General features: G+C 53.8%; 3 protein-coding genes across 15 annotated transcripts; 1 reads left to right on the top strand and 2 right to left on the bottom strand.

Moving 5' to 3' along the window:
* Nucleotides 1–2: 2 nt before the first annotated feature.
* Cdk10 (cyclin-dependent kinase 10) lies at nucleotides 3–6939 on the bottom strand. Of its 10 annotated transcripts, none has more exons than XM_005411050.2 (13): nucleotides 5688–6939; nucleotides 4749–4854; nucleotides 4046–4117; nucleotides 3531–3633; nucleotides 3348–3429; nucleotides 3005–3072; nucleotides 2582–2634; nucleotides 2363–2432; nucleotides 1830–1889; nucleotides 1481–1604; nucleotides 1256–1395; nucleotides 705–757; nucleotides 3–491 (listed from the first exon to the last, which is right to left on the bottom strand). In XM_005411050.2, the coding sequence occupies exons 1-13, from the start codon at nucleotides 5772–5774 to the stop codon at nucleotides 394–396; spliced, it is 1116 nt and encodes a 371-aa protein (XP_005411107.1). In that variant the 5' UTR covers nucleotides 5775–6939; the 3' UTR covers nucleotides 3–393. The 10 variants fall into 10 exon arrangements, with proteins under 10 accessions (XP_005411107.1, XP_005411108.1, XP_005411109.1 ...); XM_005411051.2 differs by having other exon boundaries at nucleotides 1833–1889; XM_005411052.2 differs by having other exon boundaries at nucleotides 4782–4854.
* A 2603-nt stretch (nucleotides 6940–9542) lies between these two features.
* Spata33 (spermatogenesis associated 33) lies at nucleotides 9543–18828 on the bottom strand. 3 transcript variants are annotated; one of them, XM_005411046.1, is made up of 3 exons: nucleotides 18620–18828; nucleotides 18227–18397; nucleotides 9543–9767 (listed from the first exon to the last, which is right to left on the bottom strand). In XM_005411046.1, exons 1-3 carry the CDS (start codon nucleotides 18822–18824, stop codon nucleotides 9556–9558), a joined length of 588 nt encoding a protein of 195 aa, XP_005411103.1. In that variant the 5' UTR covers nucleotides 18825–18828; the 3' UTR covers nucleotides 9543–9555. The 3 variants fall into 3 exon arrangements, with proteins under 3 accessions (XP_005411103.1, XP_005411104.1, XP_013363400.1); XM_005411047.2 differs by having other exon boundaries at nucleotides 18505–18644; XM_013507946.1 differs by lacking the exon at nucleotides 9543–9767 and adding an exon at nucleotides 12586–13553.
* On the top strand, nucleotides 18744–25408 carry Chmp1a (charged multivesicular body protein 1A). Of its 2 annotated transcripts, XM_005411048.2 has the most exons (8): nucleotides 18744–18829; nucleotides 19022–19126; nucleotides 20719–20738; nucleotides 21995–22072; nucleotides 22854–23000; nucleotides 23306–23434; nucleotides 23765–23952; nucleotides 24219–25408. In XM_005411048.2, the coding sequence occupies exons 1-8, from the start codon at nucleotides 18823–18825 to the stop codon at nucleotides 24238–24240; spliced, it is 696 nt and encodes a 231-aa protein (XP_005411105.1). In that variant the 5' UTR covers nucleotides 18744–18822; the 3' UTR covers nucleotides 24241–25408. The 2 variants fall into 2 exon arrangements, with proteins under 2 accessions (XP_005411105.1, XP_005411106.1); XM_005411049.2 differs by lacking the exon at nucleotides 19022–19126 and having other exon boundaries at nucleotides 18746–18829.
* The last annotated feature ends 1137 nt before the right edge of the window (nucleotides 25409–26545 follow it).

Raw genomic sequence — 26545 nt, 5'->3', positions numbered from 1 at the left:
TGTCTGCTCGGAAGGCTTTTATCTCTTCACCCCCAGGATGGGCGCCCACTTCCCCATCGAGTCTCAGCGGCATCCCCTGCCACCGTCCTCACCCCACACTGGGCCCCTCCTTCCCACCTGGACTCTGGCCAGCCCTTCCCGGGGTCATCAGAGCCTATTTGTACCTTAGGTGGCCCCAGAAGATCATGCTGATCCCAGGCCAGGGCCCAACCCAGTGCCAGCATTCTCCCTGGGTTCTGTGCAGCAGTGTTAACAGGAATGGTGGCCCCGTACCACCAGAAGGTGGCATCACAAGGCCCCGTCCTTCCCCATCACCCGCAGTCCACACCCTGCCAGCTGCTGAGCAGGGCGACCTCTGATCTGGAGTCATCCGGAGCCAGCATGTGGCCATCATCAGGGCTTGCACCGTTTGCTCTGACCTTCCGCTGTGCTCGGGGCAGCCCGCTTATTGCGGTGGTGGGGGAAAGTGGGCATGAGCTCCGGCTCACAAGCTGCAGAAGAGGGCACCGCAGTGCTAGGCTGGAGGTGCACTCCAGGTCTGAACCCCAGGGTGCCAAGGCCTGGCCTGGCTGCCCTGGAACCCTGGTGCAATACCAGCTCCCCGCCTCCCCCAAAGGGTCTGCACAGAGAGCCCACCCCACATAAGCACAGAGGGCTGCCACCCAGCCCAAGCCAAGCTGAGCCTGAGGGGGTAGGGAACTCACGAAGGGGCTTCTCCTTAAAGTAGGAGCTCTCCAGGCAGTCCCCCGCTGTCGCCCTGGAGAAAGGCAGCCCATTAACGGGACCATTAGCCTCAGGGAGGCCTGTTTGCTGTGTGCCCAGCCCAGCCCAGCAGCCTCTGGGCCAAACATCTACCAACAGAAGGGGAGGTAGTAAATAGGGGTTTGCGGCCCAGAAACCCGTAGAAGCCAGGGTGGGCCTGTGAGTCCTCACTGGGCACCTGAGCCTGAACGTCTGGCAGGGCCCTCCTGACAGCAGTGCAGCCTATGCACTGGGCAGTATCTTTAAAGGAGTTTGGTGTGGCTCATGGTGGAGTAACTGCTGTGAAAAGATCCTGGGGTCTCTCCCTGGCACCACAAGAATGAACACTGGGTTTGGGTCAAAGCCGTCTCCATTCTGCTCAGGCCAGCACCCTCTCTCATGTTGTGCCCAGAGCAGCTTGAGCCATAGATCACCACTTCCAGCTTAATCACCCTGTGCTCTAAGCCCCAAACCCAGGCAACACTGGATATGGTGCTGCAGGTGGCGCCCACACCTTTTCTTGGGATCATACATGAAGAGGAAATTCAGCAGACGCAGCCCGGCCTCAGAGAGCCATGGAAACTTGTGCTTCAGGTTGTTGTACGGCTGCTTCCTCAAGCTGTACTGGCTGGCCAGCGGCAGCTTGGAAAAGCCCTGCAAGGAGCAGGGAGGGAGAGCTGGAGCTCCAGAAGGGACAGGGATGGGGCTGGGCAGGCCAGGGGTGGGTAGGGGCACAAACCGGCCAGATGTTCTCACTGGGCGTCCCCAGCAGTTGCACAATCAGGTCAACCTGGTGGATCTCAGATGTGCCAGGGAGAAGGGGCTTGTGGGCCAACAGCTCAGCCAGGATGCAGCCCACGGCCCTGCAGGGGAGGGGCCGCCAACTGCTCTGAGCACCATGCTGACACTGGTCAGAGGGTGCTGTGAGGGGACAGGCACACAACCGAGATGAGGGCAGACCTGCCTCCCCGAGACCTGAGTACTAGAGGCTGGGGAGCAGCAGTGCAACATCTCACGTCCTCTGGAGCTGGGATCAGGCCCAAGTCCCCCACCCTTCCCCAGGCCCTCACAGCAAGCAGCCCTCTCACCACATGTCAATGCTGGTGGTCTGGGTTGTGGTTCCCAGCAGCAGCTCAGGGGCACGGTACCTGCACAGAGACATCACCTCAGCTCTGCTGCGAGCTCTGCTCCAGGCCGAGTCCAACTTCCGTCAGGCACAGCCATCCCAAAGGCCAAGGCAGTCTCAGCAACAGGGTCACCACTCCCAGCCCTAAGCCCAAGTGCAGGCGACATGGGCAAAGTGCTGCAGGCAGAGTGCTATGTGGGCAGTAGGGTCCTAAGTCACAAACTGCCACATCCTCGGCACATGCCTTGGACAGCCTGTTCTCCTGTGGGGGCTGAGTGACACTCAGCAGAGGCCACATGGGTCTTGGTGTCCTGTCCTAACCACCACCCTGCTCTGCCTGCCACCACCCTTCCCTCTGAAGGCCCTGGCTGTGCCAGGACAAGGTGGAGCCTCCTGTGTGAGGCCGCAGCCTGTCACCCTTTCCCTGGGACAGAGATCGGTTCCTACAGATTCAAGACATCCACCCCAGGGCCTCCATGTTCCCGAGGGACTCACCAGAGGGTGACCACCTTGGGGGTCATTGGCTTTACTGGGACACCATAGGCCCGGGCCAGGCCAAAGTCCGCTGCAGCAGAAGCAGAGAGGGGAAGGCTGATGGCGGGGGCCAGAGCTGGACTCAGGTGACAGACAAGCCAGCCTGGCCTTCAGGGCTTTTATGAGTGCCAACACCCCACCTCCTCCACACAGGCAGGGCCAGTGCCAACAAGCACCTACCTGTTTTCACACAGCCCTTGTCAGTCATGAGTAGATTGGAGACCTTCAGGTCCCTGTGACAGAAAAAGAAGTCTGGTGCTCCCAGGAAGCAGTCCCATAGGGCCCTAGATGAGACTGTCACCACAGTGCTCACAAATGGTCCTGAGTGTGTCAGCGCCAGCGGTGGCGAAGGACACACAGCAAACAACGCAGACCTACAAGTGCTGGACCTGGGTGACTACACCACTCAGCTCTCTAAGCAAGAGCAGGAGGGGTACATGGGGGCTTCTCAGACTCCCTTGGTCTTGGACCCCCTCCCCGCAGACAGAGAAATGCTGGGTATCCTCTGTTATCCTCCAGCACTTGGAGGGCCTACAGGTCCAGATCCTCATGCCCAGGACATGCCCACCCCCAGGACACGCCCTCCACTACAGCCCTGCCCACCTGTGGATGATGAAGTTCCTGTGCAGGTACTGGAGGCCCCGGAGCACCTGCAGCACGATGCACTTGACCTGTGTGAGCATGGAGGCATTGGTCACGCCCGCCCAAGGTGGGCCCCAGCTGTACCACATCGGTACGGGCCACCAGACCCAGTAGTCCCCAAGGTAGCCTCATGAGCCTGATGTGGCCAGGAAGTGCTGCTGTCCTCTCTGCTTCCCGGTGACCTGTCTGCTGCACAGACGGTGAGAACCCAGCTTTCCAGTGCCCCACAGGTAATTCCACATTCTCAAGCTTCCTGGGCCAGAGTGGGTCCACAGGCCGTGCTGCGCAAGTCAAGACCACCTACCTGGGCCTCAGAGAAGGGTGTGGGCATATTTTCCAGGAGGCTGGCCAGGTCCTGCTCACAGTAACCCATCACCAGGAAGATGCTGTGCAGAGAAGGTCAGGACAAAGCCATGCTGCCTCCCGTGTCTCCTGGCACATAGGGCCAGACCCACTGGACACCCAGGGACTAAGTCAGGACGCACACCTCTCCAGATGGTTCCCCACCACCACCTCCTTTAGCTCCACAATGTTGGGGTGGCGCAGGCGCAGGAGCAGCGTTATCTCCCTCAGGCTGCTGATGGGGATGCCTATGACAGAGCCGGCCAGGTGAGCACCGTCCACCACCCATGCCCCAACTCCACACACACTCTATGAGAGGCCACCACCAACCCCAGCACTCCTCCTAACCCTTCATCAGCACTGTTCGTGACAGCGCACCCTGCAGGGTGCAGGCAGACCTGGAGCTTGGCACCAGGGAGACAGCTGAGCTGGGATGGAAGGCGGTAGTCATGACAATGGCAGGACAGCAGGAACAGAGAGAACCCAGAAGTGGGAAGCAGGGCTGGGGAACTGAGGCTTGGATGGGGTGACAGGTGCCCGTTCACCATGACACAGGCACCCTGGGGATGTTTAGTACTGAGAAAAGCTCAGGTAATGTGCACACTGCTACACCTGTGCTAAAGTCCAGCCAGAACGGTCCACACCCCTACTGCCACTCACCATCCTTCTCCTTGTCCATCCGCACCTTCTTCAGGGCGACAATCTCGTCTGTCTGGGTGTCCCGGGCCCGATCTAGAGTGGGAACACATCTAGAATAGTCTACCCCAGACTCTGTCCAACGCCCTTGAGCTCCCCTGGGCCTCCTTTTCTTGACGACCTAAGGCCTAGCGACATTTAGTCCTTGCTCTGCACACATGAAGCCCCAGCTCGAGACACGAGCTACCCAGAGTTTCCTCTCATGCAAGCTGGGCAGAGGGCGCCCAGCTTTGATCTGTGTGCTGAATCCTGGCCTCAGCCCCTCGTGTGCATTCTCCTCCTTAGCATGTGCACCGCTGCTGTGGGTTTGCTTACTGTATCTAGAAAAAACAACCCTTATTTGTGCAAAGATGGCTCCACAAAGCCTTTTGGCACTTTGTGCAGCTTCCAAGCACTTGGCTGAATGACTCACACTCCTGGAGCTACTATGAGGTCCAGCTGCTTGAGGAAGCTCCCCTTTATCACTGACAGTTCTGCCCTTCTGCGCTTACCCACTGGTGTGCTGACAATCTCCTATATCAGGACAGGCTGTGAAGCACACAGAGTTACACCAGCAATGAAAGCTCCCCAGCCAGCCTTTGCTCTGGTCTGCACTACAAGGACTGAGCCCCATGCAGCCCAACGCGGTGCCATGGTGACAGTGCACCCAGTACTAGCGGAAGCCCACCTGAGGCCCAAGGCCCCAATGTCGGCCACTCACACACGATGCCATAGGTGCCCTCGCCGATGCGGTTCAGCTTCTCAAACTCTTTCACGCTCCGGCACCGTCCCAGCTGAAAGAGAGATGCTACTGTGTGGGTTCATGGACGCTGACGGGACAGGCAAGATGGGTATGTGGCCCAAAACATGCCAAGAGGCCAGCTTCTGGTCACCAGAGAAGCAGCCTTTCCAGTAAGAGGAGAAGGGCGCCAGGCCCACACTGAAGGAAACTCAGAAGGGGCCCACCCACGCCCTCTCATCCCATGCTCACGTGTGCTGTGGAGGCTGACACCGTCGGAGACGGTCTCCAACCTCCATAGTTCCTTCCTTGTTTGTGTTGGATAGCACTACCGGGGCACTACAGAGATTGAACCCCACTTGAGCAAGCTGGGCAAGAGTCTGGCACTGAGTTACATCTTCAGTCCTATTTTTGACAGGGTTTATGTAGTTAAGGCTAGCCCTGAACTCACTATGTAGCCCAGGTTGCCCTCGAACTCGTGGAGATCCTCCTGCCTCAGCCTCCAGAGTGCTGGGATTACAGGCATACACCACCAAGCCTGGTTAGCCCTTTTTATTTTTGTTTAGACAAGGTCTCTTTTTCTTGTCTAATTCTCCTGCCTCAGCCTCCAGAATAGCTGGGATTTGGGATACCCCAATTCTTCTCACGGGCAAATTCCTGGCCAGCACTGCTGCTTTTGCAAATCTGGTCGTAGGCTCCAAACTCGTAACTCTGGCGCCGCGCGCCCCCGCCCTGCGCGCCCCCGCCCTGTGCAGCGCCGGCCGCAAGGAATTCTGGGACTGTCGTTCCCGCGAGTGCAGGAAACAGCGGCACTGACTCCCTGGTCACTTCGATCCGGCCCGCAGGTCGCGAGGCGGGCTGCGCTGCGCGAGTGGCACTCCGTCGCACCCTGTGTTCCGGAGGTACCGTGAAGAAGCCTTCCTTACGGATACACTTCAGGCGGATCTGCTCGGACTCCGGGTCAGCATCCGCCATGCTTAGCGCCGCCCCGCCCTCCGTGTACGCAGGCGCACGACCTACTTCCGGCCGCCTGGTCCTTAGCAACGGTTACTACAGACTCTCCCAGCGCCAGAGCGTGTGGGCTCAGCGTGTACTACCCACGTTCCGGCCTTGGAGAAGCGGAGCGGAGCCGCGGCGACTCTCCGGGTGGGGATCGGGCCGTCGGCCTCAGCGGGCATGGGCGCCTCTGTGCCGGGCAGCAGAGGAGCGAGCTCTCCGCTCCCGGGCGAGTCGAGCCCGGGCCCCAGCCCCAGCCCCAGGCCCCGAGGAAGCGCGTGGGCTGCAGTCGCCCGGGGCGTCTATGCTGCGAGCGTTGCCCCGCCCTGAAGCGGGAAGAAGGAAAGTCTTGATGGAGGTTTACAAGCGTCGTGTCTCCTGTTTTGACTTCACTGTTGAAATCCAGCGGGGGTAACAGCGCTCGAACGACCGTCCACAGCCAGACCTTGACTACGCTCGGATCGCTCTAGACCCGCTAGAAGCTGGTTTGCCTGTTTGTCTCTTCTCCCTCCCCACGTCACAGCTTGTAGGTTCCAGGAGATGTTTAAGTGACAGCAAGTCCCAGTGCTTCAGGTCCTCCACGAGACAGCTGCAAATGAGCTCTGTGCTGTGGCAGCTGCTGGCGACCTGAAAGCAGCCTCTCTGGAGGAGAGTCCTCGGTGAGGCCAGCCTCCCCCATCTCCAGCCAAAGCCAGGCGGGGGCCTGTGATTCAAGAGTTGCAAGTCCCGTCCTCCCCGTCCACTCTCACATTTGCCTCCACAGATTGGGAAGTGGATTGGCTCTGGAGCCAGCGGGGAGGACTGAGGGATAGGGAAACAGAGTATGGGCCGCTGGAGAGCAGCTCGGGGGTCCCGGGGGCACGCTCAGTTCAGTAGGTGGTATGTGAATGTGCAGAAGGTTGAGGTGAGGGCTGGAAAGTTGGGCTGTGCCTGCTCCTAGATGTCCAGAGCACAGGCCCATCTGGGCTCCGGTCGCTTAGGTTAATGCAAAACAGGTTTTCAGTAGCAAATCAACATCTAAAATAATTAGATCAGGCGGGCATGATGCCCTATGTCTCTAATCCAAGTACTTAGGAGGTTGAAGCAGGAAGACTGTGTCTGAGACCAGCCTGGACTACGCAGTGGGACCCTGTGTCCAAAAAACTACTTAAATAATTTCCAAATTAGGCTTCTGGTGGCACATGCCTGTAATCCCCGCACTCAGGAGGCTGAAGCAGGAGGACTGCTGTGAGTTCAAGGCCAGCCCAGGATACATTGTGAGTTCAGAGCCAGCCTACCTGCACTACAAAATGAGAGCCTGTCTCAAAAAAGCAAAAATAAAAATAATTAGGCTTCTGCCAGATTGCTTGCACCTTGTCTCTGGGCAATTTAAAACATTTATACAAAAGTCTTTAAATAGTAACATATCTTCATGCTATACTACATTCTTTCGGTTGTATGTATGTATAAATACATGAGGACTGTATGCATGCACTAGATAGGCCTACATGTATATGTATGTACTAGATAGGTGTGCATGTGTTACTGTGTGTAGGCATGTATATTGTATGCTTGCCTGCATGTATATGTGTATTACTAGATTGACTTGCATGTGTATACTAGACAGGGTTTTATGTATGTACTACATAGGACTGTATGTACTAGATAGGAATATATAAATATAAATAACAAGCCTGTATATATTATGTATGAGATAGAACTATGTGCATGTTATGTACTATATAATCCTCCATTTATGTGTGTAGTGTGAGGTAGGACTGTATGTATGTATGTGTGAACTACATAGGCCTATATGCATGTCTGTGTACTAGGTAGGACTGCATGTGTGTATATACTAGGTGAGATTGCATACATGTGCATATACTAAGTAGGGGTGCATGTATGTATGCATGTATTACATAGGACTAGGTGTAAGTATGTACTGGACACTTCATATGTTTGTACTAGGTAGGCGTGTGTGTGTGTAGTAGGTAGAACTGCATGCATGAATGTATTAGATAGGACTGCACATATGTGTGTATGTACTAGATAGGACTGTGTCTGTGTATGAGATACATACACTGCATGGGTGTAGGTGGTAGGTAGGACTGTGTGTGTGTATGTAGTAGGCTGTGTAGTGAGACTGTATGCACAAGGTAGGATTGTGTATGTGGGTACTAGGTAGATGGGCTACATGTATGTATATGTACTAGATAGACTGCACGTTTGTACAAGGTGGGACTGTGTGTGTGTACACAAGATCAGGTTGTGGGTACATACTAGATAGGACTGTGAATATAGGGGCTGGGGATTTAGCTCAGCGGCAAAGCACCTGCCGGCAAGCGCAAGGTTGTGAGTTTGGTTCCCGGTACCGGAGAAAAACAAAAAAAATAAAAAAAAAATAAAAATAAAAAAAAAATAAAAAAGGGCTGGGGATTTAGCTCAGCGGCAAAAGCGCCTGCCTGGCATGCGCAAGGTCGTGAGTTCGGTTCCCGGTACCGGAGAAAAAAAAAAAAAAAAAAAAAAAAAAAAAAAGACTGTGAATATATATTAGGTAAGACCGTGTGTGCATGTAGTAGACAGGAGTGCATGTGTCTGTATATATTACTAGCTAGGTAATTGTATGTAGTAGGTAGGACTGTGTGTGTGCGCACAAAGTAGGACTCTGTGTATGTTAGATAGTACTGCATCTGTGTGCATATACTAGATGGGACTGCATGTGTGTATGTACTAGAGTGCTGTGTGTACTAGATAGGACTGCATGTTTGATTCCTGGCACCAAAAAAAAGGACTGCATATATGCATGTATATAGTAGACAGGACTGTGTGTGTCTGTGTGTGTGTGTGTGTGTGTGTGTGTGAATGTACTAGCTAGGACACTAATAGGTTAGATTCTCTGTATGCACATGTGCATGTATGTGTGCGCGCGCATGTGTATACTAGATAGGCTTGCAAGGCTTCGTAGCAGCCTGGCCCAAAGGTTGCAGTGAGTGACCATCAGAGAGGCTGCCCCATGGCATCATGCTGGATCTCAACTGTCTCGCCACCCTAGGGAGCTTCGTCCATGGAGCCAAAAAGAGGACAGCACTGGTAAGCCACTCCTGCAGCCTAACTGCCCTGGCTGCCCTCCTCCAGATAGTTTATATTATTCCAGGTCTTTCTTTTACAATCTAGGGACTGAACCCAGGGCTTGCACACTGAGCTACATCCCCAGCCTTTTGATTTTTTGAGACAGCATCTCACTAAGCTACTAAGTTGTCCAGGCTGGGCTTGAACTTGCAACCCTCCTCCCTCAGCCTTCCCGAGTGCTAGAGTACAGGCATGCACCAGCACACCTGCCTCTTACGGGCCTCCTTACTCTGGGTCAGCTTGCAGTCAGCTAGGACCCTTTCCGGTGTGTGGCTCCACCCCTCTGCCCCGAGCCATTATGCGTGGCTTAGTCCTCAGACTCTGACCTTCCCCAGAGTTTGGGGCGCAGTGTTCACCGTGACCTCCAGGTACTGCCCCACATGCCTTCAGAAGGGAGGAGACAGGGCTCTAGCCGCCCACAGTCAGCAGGCCATGCCACCTGCTATCCATGGCTCTGCACAGCCAGCCTCTTCTGACGGGCACAGGGATGTGCCAGCTCGCTTCCACAGTGGCCCACAGTGCATCCCGAGCTGGTCCCCCTGGTCTCCACCATGCTACCATGCTGTGGGACTAGATCACAGTGACGGTCACCATAACGGGCTCCCCACAGGGCAGAGCAAAGCTCAGTGCACACACAGCTCCCGGTGCACATTTATTCCTTGGTCTGGGGGATGAAGGCGGCAGCGGTGCTGGGGTTCCTGTGTCGAGAATAGGGGCCCCAGTCAGCCTGCTCCCGAATGGTCCTCTGATCCTCACTCCCTAGAGAATTGTAGCTGTCTAGGGTCTCAGTGGAGGCCCGAGTGATGATGATCTGTGGAATGACAGTTTTCTTCTTGCTCGACTTCTGCTTCACATCGGGTTTGTCTAGAGGGAAGAAAACATCCAGGCATTTAGAGGATGGTGGGGATGTGTCTTCCACATGAAGGCATGTGGGGCAGTACCATGTTCGTTGAAGGAGACGAACCAGACCGTGTGAGCAGAAGAGACGCTGCACAGCTCAGCTGCGGGTTTTGGATCCCGGAAACCCCTTGAGGAGTTTGTGTGCCACAGGCTGGCTGCGGCAACAGATGGGACAGTAGGTCTGTCGTGGCAATTCAGGTCCCCATGCCCAGGTTCCCAGGGTTCTCTCTGGTCAGATCCCCCCATCCAGGACTCTACCAGATGCTTTACTGCTAGACCTAGAGACGGACCTTCTGCTGTCGCCCATATTTCCTTGTATTTACTGGGGTTACAAGGAGTGGGTCAGCCCAGTGCAGTGCCAAGGATGGCACCAAGGCTGAGATGGGAGTGGGCACCCTGGCCTCTGTCAGCACAGCCTCGTGCTTTACAAAGACACAATTATAGCTGGGTGTGGGGGTACGCATCTGTAACCCCCATACTTCGGAGGCTGAGGCAGGAGAATTGAGCTTGAGGCCACCCTGGGCTACATTGCAAAACTGTCTCAAAGAACTGAGACAAATTTTCAAAAATACAGTTACACTGGTCAAACAGTTGCGCAGCATACTTTTCTTCCTCCCTGGAGCCCTCATGGGCTGGTTACACAGTAGGGTGAATAGTCCTTGCTGAGGACAGTAGTGGAGTTTATTTATTCTTGTAGTGTTAGAGATGGACCCTGGGCCTTGCTAAAGCTACGTGAGTGCTCTGCCTGAGCCGAACCCGGCCCTGATGCTGCCCTGAGGTGCCTTGCATCTGTGCCAGCTGTTCTGAGCTCTGCAATAACTACAGAGCACGGCAGCACAGGGCACTATGCATAGGTCCCTAGGGCAACATTTCACGGGAACAGAGGCACAGGGAGCTAAGTCGCCTTCCCGGGGACCAGTCGTTGGGGTAGCAGAGGAGACATGGGTACCCAGTCTTCAACCTTGACCATGCATTGCAGATACATGTGGCCTGTCCAGGCCCTGGGTTGTCTTTTTTATCTCTATATGGAGCCAAAAATCGCATTTCACCATATTTTGTATTTACAGTAAATTGGCGTTCACTTTTATATTGATTAGAAATCATCATATATGTTAAGACTTCAAAAGGTTATGAGTGTTTTTAATTAAAGTAGATATGCAGTGGTAGGGTGTGCTTAGCATGCACTAGGCCCTGGGTTCTATTCCTAGCACCCACAAAATAATCATAGGTTAACAAAAACAGCCAAACACAGTGGCACATACCTGCAAACCCAGCTCCTCAGAAGGCTGAGGCAGGAGAATCACAACTTTGAGGCCAATCTGGGCAACTTAGATCCTGTCTCAAAAAATATATAATAAAAGTAATAGATATTGACTTAAAACTCAAAACATGCTCATGTACAAGTACCAATTCCCCATGATAAGTGTAATCACTGTGTACTGCAACATGTGCAATTAAAAAATTTAAAATGAGGGTGCTGGGGATTTAGCTCAGCGGCACAGCTCCTGCCTGTCAAGCGCAAAGTGGTGAGTTCAATTCCCAGTACCAGAAAAAAAAAAAAAAAATTTAAAATGTACACCTTCCAAACGTTTTCCACATCTCCACCCATACTCAGTATAGAAAGGTGCTTTCCACCCAGCACCGTGGGCTGTACCTGAGGGTCTGCACACCGCTACAGCCCCTCTTGGTATGTGGGGTCCCATCCTTCATGCAAATAGCTCCCTTCAATGTGTAGGGTGTAGGTTATTTCCAATTTTTAAATCCTTTCCATTGCTTGTTTGTTTTTCTTTTTCAGGCTGGTCTTGAATTCACTGTAGCACAGGTAGGCCTCAAACTCACAGTGATCCTCCTGCCTCAGCCTCCAGGTGCTGGGATTCCAGGCATACACCATCATGCCTGGCTTCATTGCACTTACATATTTACATACTATGAGCGTTAGGGTAAATTACTAAAAGTGGAACTTTTGGGTCAAATTGTATAAATGCTTTCAAATGTTGGTACATATTGTCAAATTATTTTCTGTAAAGATTGTATCAGGTTTGGGGTGTAGCTCAGTGGTAGCAGGCACACCTGGCACGCATGAAGCCTAGGGTTCAATCCCCAGCACCCCCCAAAATGTATTAATTTAGACTAAGAAAGGCATTCCCTGTTCTAAACTGATAAAAACATTTAATCATTTTAACTTGGTATTTTTATATAGTTTTATATGCTATGTTAAACTTTGACTTTTGAGTAAGGATTGAGGTTAAAACATTGGTAAGCGTTCTGTTTCCTAATGTGTCCAAGTGTCAACTGCTCTCCCTCCCTGAGTTCCCTGAGCTCCCTGAGCTCCCTGAGCTCTGCGTGCCTGCTGGGCTAGCCCAGGGCCTGGCATGCTCTGGCTTCCTGCTGCTCCTGAATTTTATCTCAGCAATCTGGACCTGTTCCCCAAAGGATCTGGGGATTTGGTGTTTGAATTAACACCTTTACATTACTGAAGCTCTCTAGTCCAAATAAGACTTTTCAACCTTTTTTTGTTTTTTTTGGTACTAGGAATGGAACTCAGGACCTCACGCTTGCCAGGCAGGCACTGTGCCACTGAGCTACATCCTTGGCCCTAAACAAGACTTTTAATGCTGGATGTAGTGGCACATGCCTGTAATCCCAGCATTCGGGGGGCTGAGGCAGAATGATCATTGTGAGTTCGAGATCAGCCTGGGCTACAAAGTGAGCTCAAGGCCAGCCTGAACTGCATAGCGAGACCTTGTCTCAAAAAGACCAAAGGAAAAAAAAAAAAAAAAAAAGACTTTGAATCATTTAGAGATGTACATCTTTCTAGGGCTCCTGATACATACTGTCTGTACTACTGTTTTGGTTTTCAGTACTAGTAGTACAGGCAGCACAGTGGAGGTTGGGAGACCATCCCCCACTACCAACTCAGGCTTGGCAGCAGCCAGACCAGCCCTCCTCCCTGTTACTCAGTCATGGTGAACTCTGGAACATGTCCTGCCTCGGGTGACACAGCACCCTGTCAGTCATGCCTGCAGCCTCACCTAGAAACCCATCAGAGGCACGAGGCTGGGGTGCCCCTCCTAAGAGAGCTGGGAAAGCCTGTCTTCTCTGTGTGTGCTTTTTACTTTCCTGTTGCCCCAGCACTATTTTTCTGTTCACACCACGTTTTTCTTGGCACAAACCTCCCCTGAGCATTTCTTCCTGTGATTGCATGCAATTTTTTGTTCACCTTACACAAGAGCCTGGACTCTATCTGTCACCATCCATCCATGGTGTCACGGGCTGAGCCTAGGGCTTTGTCACTGAGCTGTACCCCCAGCCTCTATGTTTTTGAGACAGGGTCTCACTAAGAGCTGAATCACTAAGATGCCCAGATTGGAGTCAAACATGATCTTTCTGGCTCAGCCTCTCACAGTGCTGGGATTGCAGATGTGCATTACCACACCTGGCTATCAGGCTGGACTGAATCCAGGGCCTTAAGGCTACCGGGGGAGCAGCCTATGGCTGAGCTCCACCCCAGCATTCTGTGCTGGCTTCATTTTCTATTACTGTACCACAAATGACTACAAAAAAATGAGTGGCTGAATCAGCACCAAGTTTATTCTCTTAGGTTCTTTGGACCAGGAGTCCAGGTGTGGCGTGGCTGGAATCCTCTCCAGTGCCCTGGGGGTAGGCAGAATGCAGTTCTGTGTAGGCCCAGGACTGAAGCTCCAGTTCCCTGTGGGCTGTGGGCTGTGGGCAGGAGCTTGACCAGGTGTTCTACAAGGTGTCAGAAAAAGGTGTGGATCTGTGCTTCATATGTTAGTCTTTGATCTCTTTTATACGTTACAAATATTTTTGACCATTTTTGATTAGTTTTGTAAGGGATTAGAGAGAAGTTTTCTTTTTTTTTTTTTGTGCTAGGAACTGAACTCAGGGCCTTGCACTAACTTTTTTTTTTTTTTTTTTTTTTTTTTGAGACAGGGTTTTACTATGTAGTCAGACTGGTCTTCAACTCTATGCACCCAGGCTGGCCTTGAACTCACAGAGATCCTCCTGCCTCAGCCTCCTGAATAGTTTGGCATTATAGGTGTGCACCACTAAACCTAATACGAAAAGAGAGGATCTTTTTTTGTATTAAAACTAGACATTATTATTACTTCAGGGGTTTTTTGAGAAAGGGTCTCACTACATAGTTCAGTCTAACCTTGAACTATGTAACCCATGCTTGCCTTGAACTCCAGGTGATCTGCCTCAGGCTCCTGAGTGTAGGGATTACAGGCTAAAACTATATTTTAACTATTACAACTTTTGAGGTATTTTTAAATTTTTTATTTTATTTTATTTTATTTTATTGTCTTTTTGAGACAGGGTCTCTCTATGCAGCTCAGGCTGGTCTTGAACTCACTTTGTAACCCAGGCTGGCCTCAAACTCTCAGCGATCCTCCTGCTTCAGCCTCCTGAGTGCTGAACTTACAGGCATGCACCCCACACCCAGCAAATTTGTTATTTTTAAAATGTGTACATAGAAAGTTGAAAGAGCAGGCCACAGTGGTCCTGTGTGCCTGCACCCATGCTGTGTGTCCACACTCTACTGACTGCAGGACAGCGTGGATACTGGAACCAACATGGCCAGTGTGTGTGTGGGCAGAAAAGGACCCCAGATCACACACAGCCTCTCCATTGGGACCCAGGATACCCTCACTGCTCTCAGCAGTTACTGTACCCCCGGCCCCATCCTGAGCTCCTGATACTACCGTCTGCCTCCCTCCCACCCTGTCATCCAGAGAAGCACAGACCACATGGCATAGCTGACAGCTTTGGAGATGGGCGTCTTCCTCTGCACGGGTCAAACCCAGGGCCTCCCTGTGCCAGACAAGCTCTCCGCCACTGCTTTTTATTTAGTTATTTTTATACCCCCATGCTTTTTATTTAGTTATTTTTAGTTTGAGACAGGTCTCTCAAAGTTGCCCAAGCTGGCCCTGAACTTTTTTTTAGTATATGTGCTGCCGAAGCGAGCACTGGCCCTGAACTTTTAAACCTCCTTCCACAGCTTGACAAGTAGCTGGGATCATAAGAATGTCCCACACCCCTGCCTGGCAAGCGCAAGGTCGTGAGTTCGGTTCCCGGTACCGGAGAAAAACCAAAAAAAAAAAAAAAAGAATGTGCCACACCACCTGGCTACAGCATGGTAGTTTTAAATAGCTGACAGGAGCTGGGTTGGTGGTGCATGCTGGTAATTCCAGCACTCAGGGGGCTGAGCCAGGAGTATTACCTTGAGTTTAAGGCTAGCCTGAGCTACCCAGTGAGTTCAAGGCCAGCCTAAACTATACCCTGTCTCAAAAAAACAAAAAATAAACAATAAAACCAGAATAAATAAATAGCTCATAGAATGTCTCTTAGTTTATTTTTAAAAAAATTTTACTAGTACATGTTTGCAGTACATGATTACATTCATCATGGGGAGTTGGGACATGTATATAACATATCTTAATTCTTTTACTTCCACCCTCCCTCCCCCAGTTTATTTATTTTTTATTTTCCCCATTTATTTTTAAAAATCCTCTTACAACTTCGCATATTCTACCTCAGAACAAACTTACTATGGAAATATTCAAGCACGTGAAAATAGGATGGTATGATATCTATATCTGCACCACGCAGCTTCAATCAATGTTAGTCTGTTTTCCTCATTTTTTCTCAGTATTTTCAAGCAAATTCCATATAATTCTACTACATATTACAGTGTATCTCTATCAGATAAAGACTTTATTTTATCTTATTTACAGTACCATTATTACATCTAACAAAATTAACCTAGATTCTATATAATTACCTAATACTCAGTCTGTCAGAAGAACCCACCCTATGGTGGTACACACTTGTAATCCCAGCACTTGGGAGGCTGAGGCAGGAGGACTTCAAGTTCAAGGTCAGCCTGTGCTATTAGAGAGACCCTGTCCCAAAAAAACATAAATAAGGTTTACACACTGAAATTTTGGTTCATTACAATGCCTCCTTTCTTTGTGCCACGTATTCACTGAAGAAACTGGATCATTTTTCAGTAGCATTTCCATCATCCTGGAAGAGGCTGACCATAAATAGGTGATGTGTTAATCTCTACAAAACATGCCGAAGGTTTAGTAGAGCAAAGTCCTGAGCTCTGCAGACACTGTAAGCGCAGTGTGACACTCCCATCCCAGCCACCATGCTGACCGACTCAGGACAAACATCTCTCTGGCCTGCTGCTTCCCCTTGACCTGGCCTCTGCCCTACCCCAGACCCCAGCAGTGTAAAACAACCTTTCTTCCTCACAACTACATGGGTGGGAGCCCAGGACAGATATGGCCTAGCAGTTACTCCTGCAGGGGTCCCAGCAGCTGCTGGCAGATGTTACTGGGTGCTGCACCTCAGCAGGCTCAGCTGGGTGGGGCCTCCTACAGGCTTATTCCCTCACAGCCTAGCCCCGCGCTTGAGGTGTTCACTGCAGCCTGTACCTGTGTGGCTCCCAGCCTCAGAGATGGGCACCAATGATGCAACTTCTCTGGAGATGGGGCCTTGTCACATGGCCTAGCCATCCTCAAGCCATCCTCTTCCTCAGCCTCCCGAGGAGCAGGACTCCAGGTGCACACCACTGTGCCCAGCCAGACGCAGTTACTGTGTTCTTTCACCTTTCCATGTGTCCTAATGCTTATCTTTACCGAGGCGACCTGCTGTGGGTACACAGCACAGCTGACCCTTTCTGTGTCCCCAGGTGTAGTTCTAAGAACATTTCCATCACTACAAGCCCCCTGTGCTCATGGCTCACCCCACTCCCAACCCTGGCCCCAGTGGCCACAGACCACTTCTTTCTACTGCTCTCTTTTAGGACACTGCACACACAGGAGTCCTTATGTCCAAAGTCCTTATGTCCAAAGGAGTCCTTGACCAAAGCTTCTTTTCCTGGGCTACGAGTTTGGGGTTGCTCCACAGTGCCGGATGTGGCTTGCTCCTTGTTCCGGCTGAAAATGTTCCATTGTTGGTGAAACCTGTCTTCACCATCTGTCTTAAAAAGCCAGCCTTACAGGGTCTCACTGTGTAGCTCAGGCTGCCTGGAACTGGTGATCCTCCTGCCTCAGCCTCCCAAGTGCTGGGATTACAGGTATGCACCACTGCACCTGGCTTATTTTTCATTTTGAGACAGACTCACTGAATTTCCCAGGTGAGATTCAAACTTGCAGTCCTCCTATCTTAGCCTCCCAAGTTCTGAGGTCACAGGTGTGCGCCTCAGTGTTTGGCTAACCTGTTTTCATGTCTGCCTTCTAACCCTGAGTGACACTGTGTGACAGATGCTGCTGGTGCCCTTCACTGACAGTCCTTTGCTGGCAGAGACTTTGTCCCCTCTGGCCAACAGCAGCAGCGAGAACCGCTTCTTGCAGTTCTGTGTGCAACAGCAGAGCCCTCTGGCTTCCCTGGAGGCTATAGAGAAAACCGTCCTTGACAGTGAGGATGGTAAAGGCCTTGATGTCACAGCTGTGCTGCTGAGCAACTGCTCTGGACGCCTGTTTCTGCTCTTTCCTTTGAGACCTTAAACACTTGGTGACAGTTGATCTGCTGGCTTTTTTTTTGGTACAGAGAATCGAACTCAGGACCTTGCACTTGACAGGCAGGCTCTGTGCCGCTGAACTGTATCACTGGACCCCCTTGGCTTTTCTGTAACTGCAGTGGAGGCATCCTGAGAGTGGAGCAGCATTTTCCATCACTCATCAGAACACCGACAGCCCTTGACTGAGGGGCTCCCAATTTCAAGTGGGGCCTCCCACCGAATCCCAGCACCTGATTTCAAACTGTCTCCTGCTGCACCCCTCGCTGATGCCACAGGCATCTCAGTCTAAGATGACCCATCCCCTGCCAGGCCAGTACTCCTCCTGTCACTCTTCCACATCTGGGCCACCCTCTGCCCACTTCACAAAGAGCAGTTCCTGCTGCTTCCATCTCCTGACCCTTCCGGAATTGCTGCCAACACTGTCTCCTGCTTCCCACCAGGTTCCAGCTTGGCCTTGGGTGGGGCTCCTCCCTGAGCCCTTTGCTTCCCTACCAATCCCGGTTTTGGGGTCAGAAAGACCTTTCCAAGGCACAGATCCCATCACATCTCCCTTTTAGATACTTAACAGTGTTTTCTTCACAACCCACATGATAAATATGTACTTGGGCTTCTCCTGCCCTTTTGGGAGGACTGGGTACTGAGAATTAAACCCAGGGACTTTGAACTAAGCAATGTCCTCAGCCCAGCTTTTATTTTTTGAGACAAATTTTCTCTAAATTGTCCAGGCAGAGCTCCAACTCGCGATCCTCCTGCCTCAGCCTCCCAGATTACAGGTGTCAGCGTCACCAGAGTCTTAGAAACTGAGGCCCCTCTTCACCCCAATGCCTGAGCGCCTCGACTTCAGTGCAGGCCTCCTGGGGTCTCCTACCTTCCCAGGAAGCATAAGGCTGTCTGTGTGTGGCTGTCGCCGTCGCCAGAGGGCTGTCTGAGGGCTTGCCAGCCTCCCCGTCTGTTTGTCTAGTCTCCTGGGACTGCCTCTCCATCAGTTTGTCCTTAGACTTTGCAAAGAAATAGGACGAACTCTTCTTCTGCTCCTCACCTGCAATACAAGAGCAACGAATCGGAGCCACAACCTATGCACTCAGGCGAGGCGCCCAGCAGGTCCGGGGAACGGGCAGGGATCTGGTTCGGCGGCTGCGCCGTTACCTTTCCTGTGTTCCGCCTTGCTTTTGGAAAGTCCCATGGGGAGCCCACCACCCCGCGGGCGCCGGCGTCCCCAACCTCCTCGGCCCCAGCCTACCCCGCTAACTCACAAACCCACCCTCTTCCCAACGCCCGCCGGTCACCACGGCAACCGCACGCCTCGCGAGCTCTCGAGCTAACAGCCCAAGGCGAGCGCCGTCCTCACGCGAGAGCAGGCCGCGCGACCGGAAGTGGCAGCCACCCCGGAAGTCCCCGCCGCGTCCCGCTGGTCGGAGTGCGGGTGTTGCTTCGCTGCCCCGAGGGGTGCGCCTCGGACCGGCCATGGACGGTAAGGGCCGTCGCCCAACTGGGGCTGCGGGTGGGGCTCCCTAGACTCCCGACCCTCGATCCCGGCCCGACAGCCGTCCCCCGGGCCTACACCCTCGATCTCGACGACCGATCCCGACCCGACCCCGGTCTCGCGGGCCTCCATCTGGGTCCCGACCGGAGACTTGGACCCCAGACCCCTGCTCCGTCCCAGGCGCTGTGTGGCTTCCTTCCCGCCAGCTCGCTACTGTGAATGGACAGCAGATACCGTCCTTGGCCTGTGGGGCTTGGAATGTGGGGTCAGAGCGTACCAGAAAAGGTGACAATTGCACCCCTGACCCCAGCACACCACCCAGAGAAACAGGAATTGCTTGAGCAAAAGCTTTGAGTTCTTACTGCCCTGTTTGCCTTACAGCAGCTCTTCGAGGTAGGGAGGCAGACTGGGGCGGAGCCACCTCTTCTACTCTCCTCCCTGGTCCTCTTCCACCTCCAGGTGCCCTGAGCTCAGGGTACCAAAGAACTAGAAGAACTAGGTGTGCGGGCACACCTGTGACCCCAGCACTGGGGAGGTGAGGGAGGGGGATCTGGAGTCCAAGCCTGGGCGACATAGCAAGACCCTGTCTGAAAAACAAAACACCCGGGGATATAGTTCAGTGGCACGAGCTCCCACCTGGCAAGTGCAAGGTCCTGAGTTCAATTCCCAGTAGAAAAAAACCCCAAAGGACTAGAAGAATCAGTGGCAAGGTGAAGGTACCTCCATTCGTGAAAACGTTTATAGGCTTGTGTGATAGACTTTTTATATATATATTTTAAAAAAGCCTTTTGAAAAGTACAAAGCTGTGAACCATGCCCTTGTCATAAAGGAAATGTGCAGGAGCTCTGTGCAGACTGAATAGGCAACATTCACCTCCAGGCCCGGCCCTGAAACAGCGTGGCTGGACTCCTAGGGGACTTTCCCTAGGCCCAATCAGGTATCTGTGTGTGATCCACAGTCTAGATGAGGACACCGAGGCTGGAGGTGGGTCTGGCCAGACGGGTGGGCCACGCCTGGGCAGTGCTGCCTCGTCCGTGTCCAGTGACAGAGTCCCAGCCAACACTGGCCCTGGTCAGCACTGCTCTGAGGCATGATGGGTTGGTGGCTGCAGAGCTCATCCGAAACCCAGGTGTCATTCGGGAGCTTTGGTCCCAGGTGTGGAATGTGGTGTGCATCTGCAGGGGCGAACCTTCCTGCTAGCAGGGTTAGAAACTTAGTAGACTAAGGTCAGTCTGGTCCACCTGGCCCTGAGTTTTGGTGGATGAGTAGCAAGTTTGGGTAATGATGCATTACTCGATACAGCCAAGCATGGATCATGAAGGTGCCCTGAACCTGATGCAGTGCCTTAGAAGTGACAGTTGCCAGCAAGCCAGCTCTCTGATGGCCAGAAGGTTATCACCTTGCCATTTCTATCCATTTAAGTTTGGGAAAATAGCGTATGTGAAAGGGTAGACTGTTACGTGCTAAACATTTATGAAAACGTTTCACAAATATTGGAAAACAATTCCAGGTTGGGAAAAAATTCCAAGGTCTTTGGCAAAGCAGTATTAATTGTAAACCACTGTCACAGGTTCTAGCGATGGGTGAGAGGGAGCTGTGCACAGCCCTCGTCTGTTGCCTCTCACCTTTTGTGGGTGGCTGTGCTGCCTGTGTTCCCAATAAGGAAAAGGTTTGGTGGGGGGGGGAGGCGGTTTGTGTCGGCTTGAACCCTGGGGCTGATAAGGGGCCAGGCCTGGCAGCAGCCCAGGTGAATGCTGTCTGTATATGTGTTGCATGCTGGCTTCCAGCATCCCTAGGACCTTCCAGTCCATCTCTTGCTATAAGCACCCCTCCTCATGTTTCTTAAAACCCTCAGACTGTTTCCTCTGTCTTTGCAGATACACTGTTCCAGTTGAAGGTATGTGCCCAAGGACTGTTCACCCCAGCCCTAACCTGCCAGTTAACAAATGAAAACAAGCAGGACAAGTCCCCAGAAATATGCAGATCCTCAGAAACAAAGTGGGGGACAGATTGTAAAATTTGAGCAATGGCCACACAGGGCTCAGATTGCTGACCTAGCCAGATGGGATCATGAAGTGGCTGAATGACGCGTTGGCTCTTGTGCGCCCCTGAGTAGAAGTGGATGGCTCAAGTTGCTCTGTAAAAGAGCATTATCTTCAAGAAGCATAGTTTGAGTCTATGCACGTTTGTGGACGGTCTGCAAAGGATGTAAAACTCCCTCAAATCTGTTACAGATCATTTCCTTTGGTGGTGGTACTGGGGATTGAACCCAGAGCTTTCACCCTGAACTACATCCCATTTTTTAAATTTTGAGACAATCTCGCTAACTTGCCCAGGCTTGGCTTCCACTTATGATCCTCCCATTGAGCTGAGATTACAGGCTGCACAAACATCGGAGGTTACACATTGGAAGTATACCATTGGAGTGGTGCTGATAGCTTGCTGGCAGCTCAGTGCCTGTCCTGCCGTGTTCCCTTAGATCTTCCACAGTTACTCATCCAGGATCAGCTTCTTCTTCATCACTGGTTCTGAGTAGGAGGGAGGTTTGCAAGCCATAGGATGTAGCTGTGGAATATTCTTAAGAGTACCCCTGTGGGCAGATGTCCTCACTAGAGTGGTGGGTGTGGGAGACCCCATGTTGGGGCCTGCAGGGTTACGAACCTGTGACGTGCTAGCAGCCAGGGCCTGTCTGGCTTTAGACTGGGGTGGCCAGACATGCTCTGGGGACTCTGATGTCAATTCCTATTGGGGTTAATACAGAAGTTAGGCCTCGGGGAGGTGGTGTGCAGTCTTCTATGAAGAGACTGCTTCAAGGAGTATTTTTATCTGAGCTCTGTGCTGTTGTTTGCGGGTGACCATGGAGCAGGTTCTCGCCATTCTTTTCCAAGTTGAAAGCCCTTCTGTGAGCAGCGTTGGGGTCAGAGTGGCTCACTGTCACCTGGCTGTGGGGGACAATGAGATCACGGTGTTCATGGAGAGGACAGGATTTTACAAGGCCTGACGTGACCCTGTTCTCACAGAGAGAGAGTATTTCCTTGCTTACGTGGTGGCTGTCTCATAGCCCCGGGGTGGCTGCCAGGACACACACGGGTAGGGCCTGGAGTAGATGTCTGTCACGGGTCCTGTGTGTGGGTGACACACGACCTCTTCCAGTTCACAGCGAAGCAGCTGGAGAAGCTCGCCAAGAAAGCGGACAAGGACTCCAAAGCTGAGCAGGCCAAAGTGAAGAAGGTGCGTGGCCCCCTGGGCCCAGGGGCGATGTTTTCACCTCATTCTTGTTTGCTGTTTTGTTTTGGCACCTGTTCTTTTCTGTGAGCCGAGCAGGCACACAGGAACAAGGTGGCTTCATCTGCAGCCTGTTCTCTCTGTCCTCACGCATCCTTTCCGCGCCTTCCAAGCTTGCTTTGCCCTGAGTTGTTGGGAATGGGCTTCCTGCTCTCTCTTGTGGGACTGGTCCCAGGGCATCAGGGTCTGGCAGAAGTGCAGGCTGCCCTCCAGGGGGTTGGGACGAGAGACTTGTGGGGCCTCAGCTGGGAGAGGCAGGAGAAGGAAAGAGGGGTGGCTGCTTTCGGGGGCTGTAAGCCAAGTCTGTGCAGTTCTTAAAATGGCACCTTGTTGGTGAAGGAGCCCTGCAGTTTATGTTTGGGAACTCCACTCAAACTCAGAGCTCCCAGGCTGAAAGGGTACAGGCAGCTGCCTGCAGCCTGAGTCATGGTGCTCTGTATCTTCCTCCCTGCGGCCGGGTCTGCAGACCCTGAGTGCCATGCATGCTTCCCTGTGCTCTTGGGCTGAGCTCTTCGGGGGCCTTGAGCCCTTGCAGGCTGCCCACTGCCACCCTCTGTCCTCAGATGCTGCTCCTGTGCAGGCCTGGGTCTCAGGTGTTCCTGATGTGCACCCTGGGGAGGGCTGCAGGAGCCCCCACAACAGCAAGCTGTGCCCTCAGAGGCTAGCACAAGGCTTTCTACAGGGGAATGATGGCCAAGGTACCCATGAGTGCCCCTCTGGCTCTTAGGCGCTCCAGCAGAAGAACGTGGAGTGTGCCCGGGTGTATGCGGAGAACGCTATCCGCAAGAAGAATGAAGGCGTGAATTGGCTGCGCATGGCGTCCCGCGTAGACGCAGTAGCCTCCAAAGTACAGACAGCTGTGACCATGAAGGGGGTGAGTGCAAGGGTTCTGGTGACTGGAAGGGGCAGTCTTAGGGCAGAGAGAAGCCGGGTCTGCGGGAGCCAGGCTGGCGTGGACACAGGCAGGCTCAGGAAGGGTTTCCCATGTGCCACAGAGGTCACATCTGACACATTGGCTCCATAGCAGGATCCCCTTGGAAGCCCCACTGTGCTGTCACCAGCCCCCAAGTGGCCATGTCCTGGGTCAGTGTGCATGGGCATTGAGCCTGTAGCATTTCCTGAGTCAGGACCTGGGCCCGTGGATGACCCTGTTCCCTTCTCCCACCCTCTCTGGCCCAGGTGACCAAGAACATGGCCCAGGTGACCAAAGCACTGGACAAGGCCCTGAGCTCCATGGACCTGCAGAAGGTGTCTGCAGTGATGGACAGGTTCGAGCAGCAAGTGCAGAACCTGGATGTGCACACGTCGGTATGTGGTCACGTGGCCTGCGGTGGAGCGTGTCCGGAGGGGTAGCTCACTGAGAGCCCTCTGAGAAAATCTCTGGTGGGCTTGGAGAGGGGTGGGCACTCTGTCCCTGCTGGGGAGGCCCAGGTGATCACAAGCACAAAATGATGTAGAAAGTGCCCCCGAGAGGCAGGCACAGCATGGCAGGGTGGGGTGGGTGGCAGGCCACTCCCTATGGGGGACGGGGACAGAGAAAGCATTCTGGGCAGAGCAGCCACACAGCTGGGGTGGGGTGGGGCCCTGCAAGTCTGGGGTGCCAATGGCCCAGCCCCCACTGCCTCAACATCCCCTCAGGTGATGGAGGACTCCATGAGCTCAGCCACCACGCTGACCACACCCCAGGAGCAGGTGGACAGCCTCATCGTGCAGATTGCCGAGGAGAATGGGCTCGAGGTGCTGGACCAGCTCAGCCAGCTGCCCGAGGGTGCCTCAGCTGTGGGCGAGAGCTCCGTGCGCAGCCAGGAGGACCAGCTGTCGCGGAGGTGGGGCCGTGTCCAGTGTGGGGTGGGGGCTTGGAGTGGCCACGCGGCTGTCCGCTCAGGGCTCCCTTGGGGGTGTTCTTGGCTGTGCCCATTGGCCGGTCTTTCATTAGTGCCGTCGCAGGACAACCTTGAGCTGTGGGGACCGGGGGGGGGGGGGGGGGGCGCGTACGGGACAGTGGTGCTGAGTGGGGCTGCAGCTCGCATCTGATGGTGCAGTGTTCCTGACCCCTGCCCTGCCTGTCTCAGAGTCTTGTGTTGACTTCCAGGTTGGCTGCCTTGCGGAACTAGATCCCCACCATGCTGTGGCGCCCTGCACTGTGACGTCTCAGAGGCACTGTCCCCACCCCGTTCTCCTCGCCCTCCAGAGCTGCAGCCACCACTTCCCTGCTCTTCTCACCACCAGGCTTGGCAGCCTCAGGTGGATTCCGTTTTTCCTGGGTTGGACGCTGGGATTGTGTCCTGGAGTCGAGGTGGCACAGTCGTGTGTGGGTGATGTCTGTGACCCTGGCCAGCAGCAGGGAGGTCATTTGGCTCGCCGCATCCCCTGCTGTGGCTGCTTTGCGGCTGGAGGGGTTGTAGCTGCCCTGCTCTCAGGCCCTCCCCAGCTCCCCACTGCCCTGCAGGAGAGGGGTGGATCTGTGTATGTGAGGTGCATCACCTGCCACCAACACCACCCTGGGGCCTTTGTGGGAGGGGCCCCAGCACCTCCACCACCGATCCAGGCTGGGCCAGCCACGGCCTGCCCTTGCTCCTCAGCTCCCCAACGTGCCCAGTCCACAGGGACAGAGCCATTGCCTGGGCCCTTGTCCTTTCGTGGCCCCTCTGGAGGTGCCTTGGGCCACTAGGCTGAGCTCTGTGTTGCCTACGTCACTGACTGGAATCTGGGCTCCTGTGGCAGCCCCACCTCTTCTCCTGTGCCTCTCCGTGATGCTACCGTGTGTCTCTCCTGCCACTGTAAATGACAGGTGACGTGGGCTGCCACCTGCCCACTCCTGAGCTTGGAAGCCAGTCCCCTGCAGTATGGCCCCGGGCTCTGTGGGGACAGCCTGCCATGTGAGAGGCAGCCAGGTGGACTGAGAGGGCTTTGGGCACAGCCTGCTGGTTTAGTTTCTTTTTTTCTGTTTCTGGAAGTTTACTTTGTTTTTTGCCAAAGTGGAAAGCAGATAGCCTGCAGGCATGGGGTCCACGAGCAACCCTAGTGCATGGGCTCTTCCCGATGTGCTGTGCCTGGTTCTTTCTGTCTGGACCTGCAAGCCGGGGTGGTGGGGGAGGGGGAACTGCTGGGTCCCGGGTGTTGGGGTTCACACACTGCCTGGCTGTGGCCCTTCCAGGCTCCCCATGTGTTGTGTGGGGTGCTGGCCAGGTAGGGGTGCAGGGGTGTCATTGAGGGGAGCGTGGTCGCCCTCACCCTGAAGTACTGTTGGAAATAAATGAGTTGCTCGTTGAAAATGCTCAAGCCTTGCTTTGGTGGCTTTGGGTGGGCAGGGGAGCCACAGATGATCCCCAAGTGCTTCCTCCCACACCCCAGACAAGGGATTGGGGCCAGCTGGAGGGCTGGAGGCAGGCCAGGCTGCAGTGCAGTCACAGGGTTGATTGCTTCTTAAAGGAGCTTCAACCTTGCTCACGTGTCCAGCAAACGTGTGTGCCTCAGCTCGGCAGTGGGCATGCAGTCTCAGCACAGTCGCTGGCCCACCTCCCTGCACTCTCACCGCCCACCCGGGCCCCTCCTGGCCCCCACCGCGGGCCCTCAACAACCCACAGGGGACTCATCTGCCAAACACGCACAGCTGTGTGCCTCTACCTGACAGAGCCACGAGTTCATGCTATGCTGTAATACACAGCATTGAAATCTTTCTGTGTAAAACCCCTTCCCAGTGAGCAAAACGAGGTGTCCCGCCTCAGCCCACCAGGAGCCTGTATGTGAGTTTTTCTGATGCAGCCCCCAAGCCTCACTAGCCACTCCAGACAAAAGTTCTGGGTGGATATTGCCCGTCTCAAGGGTCAGTGATGCTCCTGCCAGACCCGTGAGTCCACTCATGGAGCTTCCCCTGGGCCAGGCCCATTGTGAGAAGGTGGAGAAAGCCTGATCTTGGGCCGGTGCCATGCCCCTGTGGGGACCACACTGCCTCCACTCCCTGTGGTGGGTGGCCTGGGCGATGGAGGGGCTCCAAATTATCCCATGACCCAGCCCCCACCCCTGGGCTGGGTCGCCGTATCCAGTCTCAGACCAGAAAGAGATGGCGTGGCTGGGTGTCTCCATCACCGTCACGTGTCCGTAGGCCCAGTAGGGCACCGCTGGCAGAGCAGGCCCCGCCCACATATTCAGGTGGCATGAGCTCAGCAGCTCCTACCTAGACATGCAGTGGCAATGGACCAAGGCCCATGAGCTGCATCGAGAAACCTTCAGCTCCATGGAAGGCACTGCGCCTGTGCCCTGTGAGACACCAGTGGGTGGCAAGGTGGTACCATCTGTCCCTGGCATCTGGGGGACCTGCCCATTGTGTGAGGAGCCTGGGGGCTGGAACCTCATGCTCCCACACACCACACGAAGCTGATGGGGTTGGCGCCGGAGCCCTGGCCTCCCAGAGATGCA

Source organism: Chinchilla lanigera, unplaced genomic scaffold (genome assembly GCF_000276665.1).
Source record: "Chinchilla lanigera isolate Chin_1 unplaced genomic scaffold, ChiLan1.0 scaffold00140, whole genome shotgun sequence".
Classification (NCBI taxonomy): Eukaryota; Metazoa; Chordata; class Mammalia; order Rodentia; family Chinchillidae; genus Chinchilla; species Chinchilla lanigera.
Note: the sequence above shows the minus strand (reverse complement) of the source record. Positions and strands in the feature narration are given on the sequence as shown.

What these genes read in the sequence shown, in the direction of transcription:
- Chmp1a (XM_005411048.2), top strand. An exon ending in CAGCTGTGACCATGAAGGGG is followed by an intron (nt 23,001 to 23,305) that starts GTGAGTGCAAGG and finishes TCTCTGGCCCAG; the next exon opens with GTGACCAAGAACATGGCCCA. An exon ending in ACCTGGATGTGCACACGTCG is followed by an intron (nt 23,435 to 23,764) that starts GTATGTGGTCAC and finishes ACATCCCCTCAG; the next exon opens with GTGATGGAGGACTCCATGAG.
- Spata33 (XM_005411046.1), bottom strand. Translation starts at nt 18,824, where the DNA reads ATGGCCGGTCCGAGGCGCACCCCTCGGGGCAGCGAAGCAACACCCGCA. An exon ending in CGGCGGGCGTTGGGAAGAGG is followed by an intron (nt 18,398 to 18,619) that starts GTGGGTTTGTGA and finishes CTTGTATTGCAG; the next exon opens with GTGAGGAGCAGAAGAAGAGT. An exon ending in GCCTTATGCTTCCTGGGAAG is followed by an intron (nt 9,768 to 18,226) that starts GTAGGAGACCCC and finishes TCTTCCCTCTAG; the next exon opens with ACAAACCCGATGTGAAGCAG.
- Cdk10 (XM_005411050.2), bottom strand. Translation starts at nt 5,774, where the DNA reads ATGGCGGATGCTGACCCGGAGTCCGAGCAGATCCGCCTGAAGTGTATC. An exon ending in GATGGACAAGGAGAAGGATG is followed by an intron (nt 3,634 to 4,045) that starts GTGAGTGGCAGT and finishes GCTCTGTCATAG; the next exon opens with GCATCCCCATCAGCAGCCTG. An exon ending in ACCACCAGCATTGACATGTG is followed by an intron (nt 1,605 to 1,829) that starts GTGAGAGGGCTG and finishes CCTCCCCTGCAG; the next exon opens with GGCCGTGGGCTGCATCCTGG.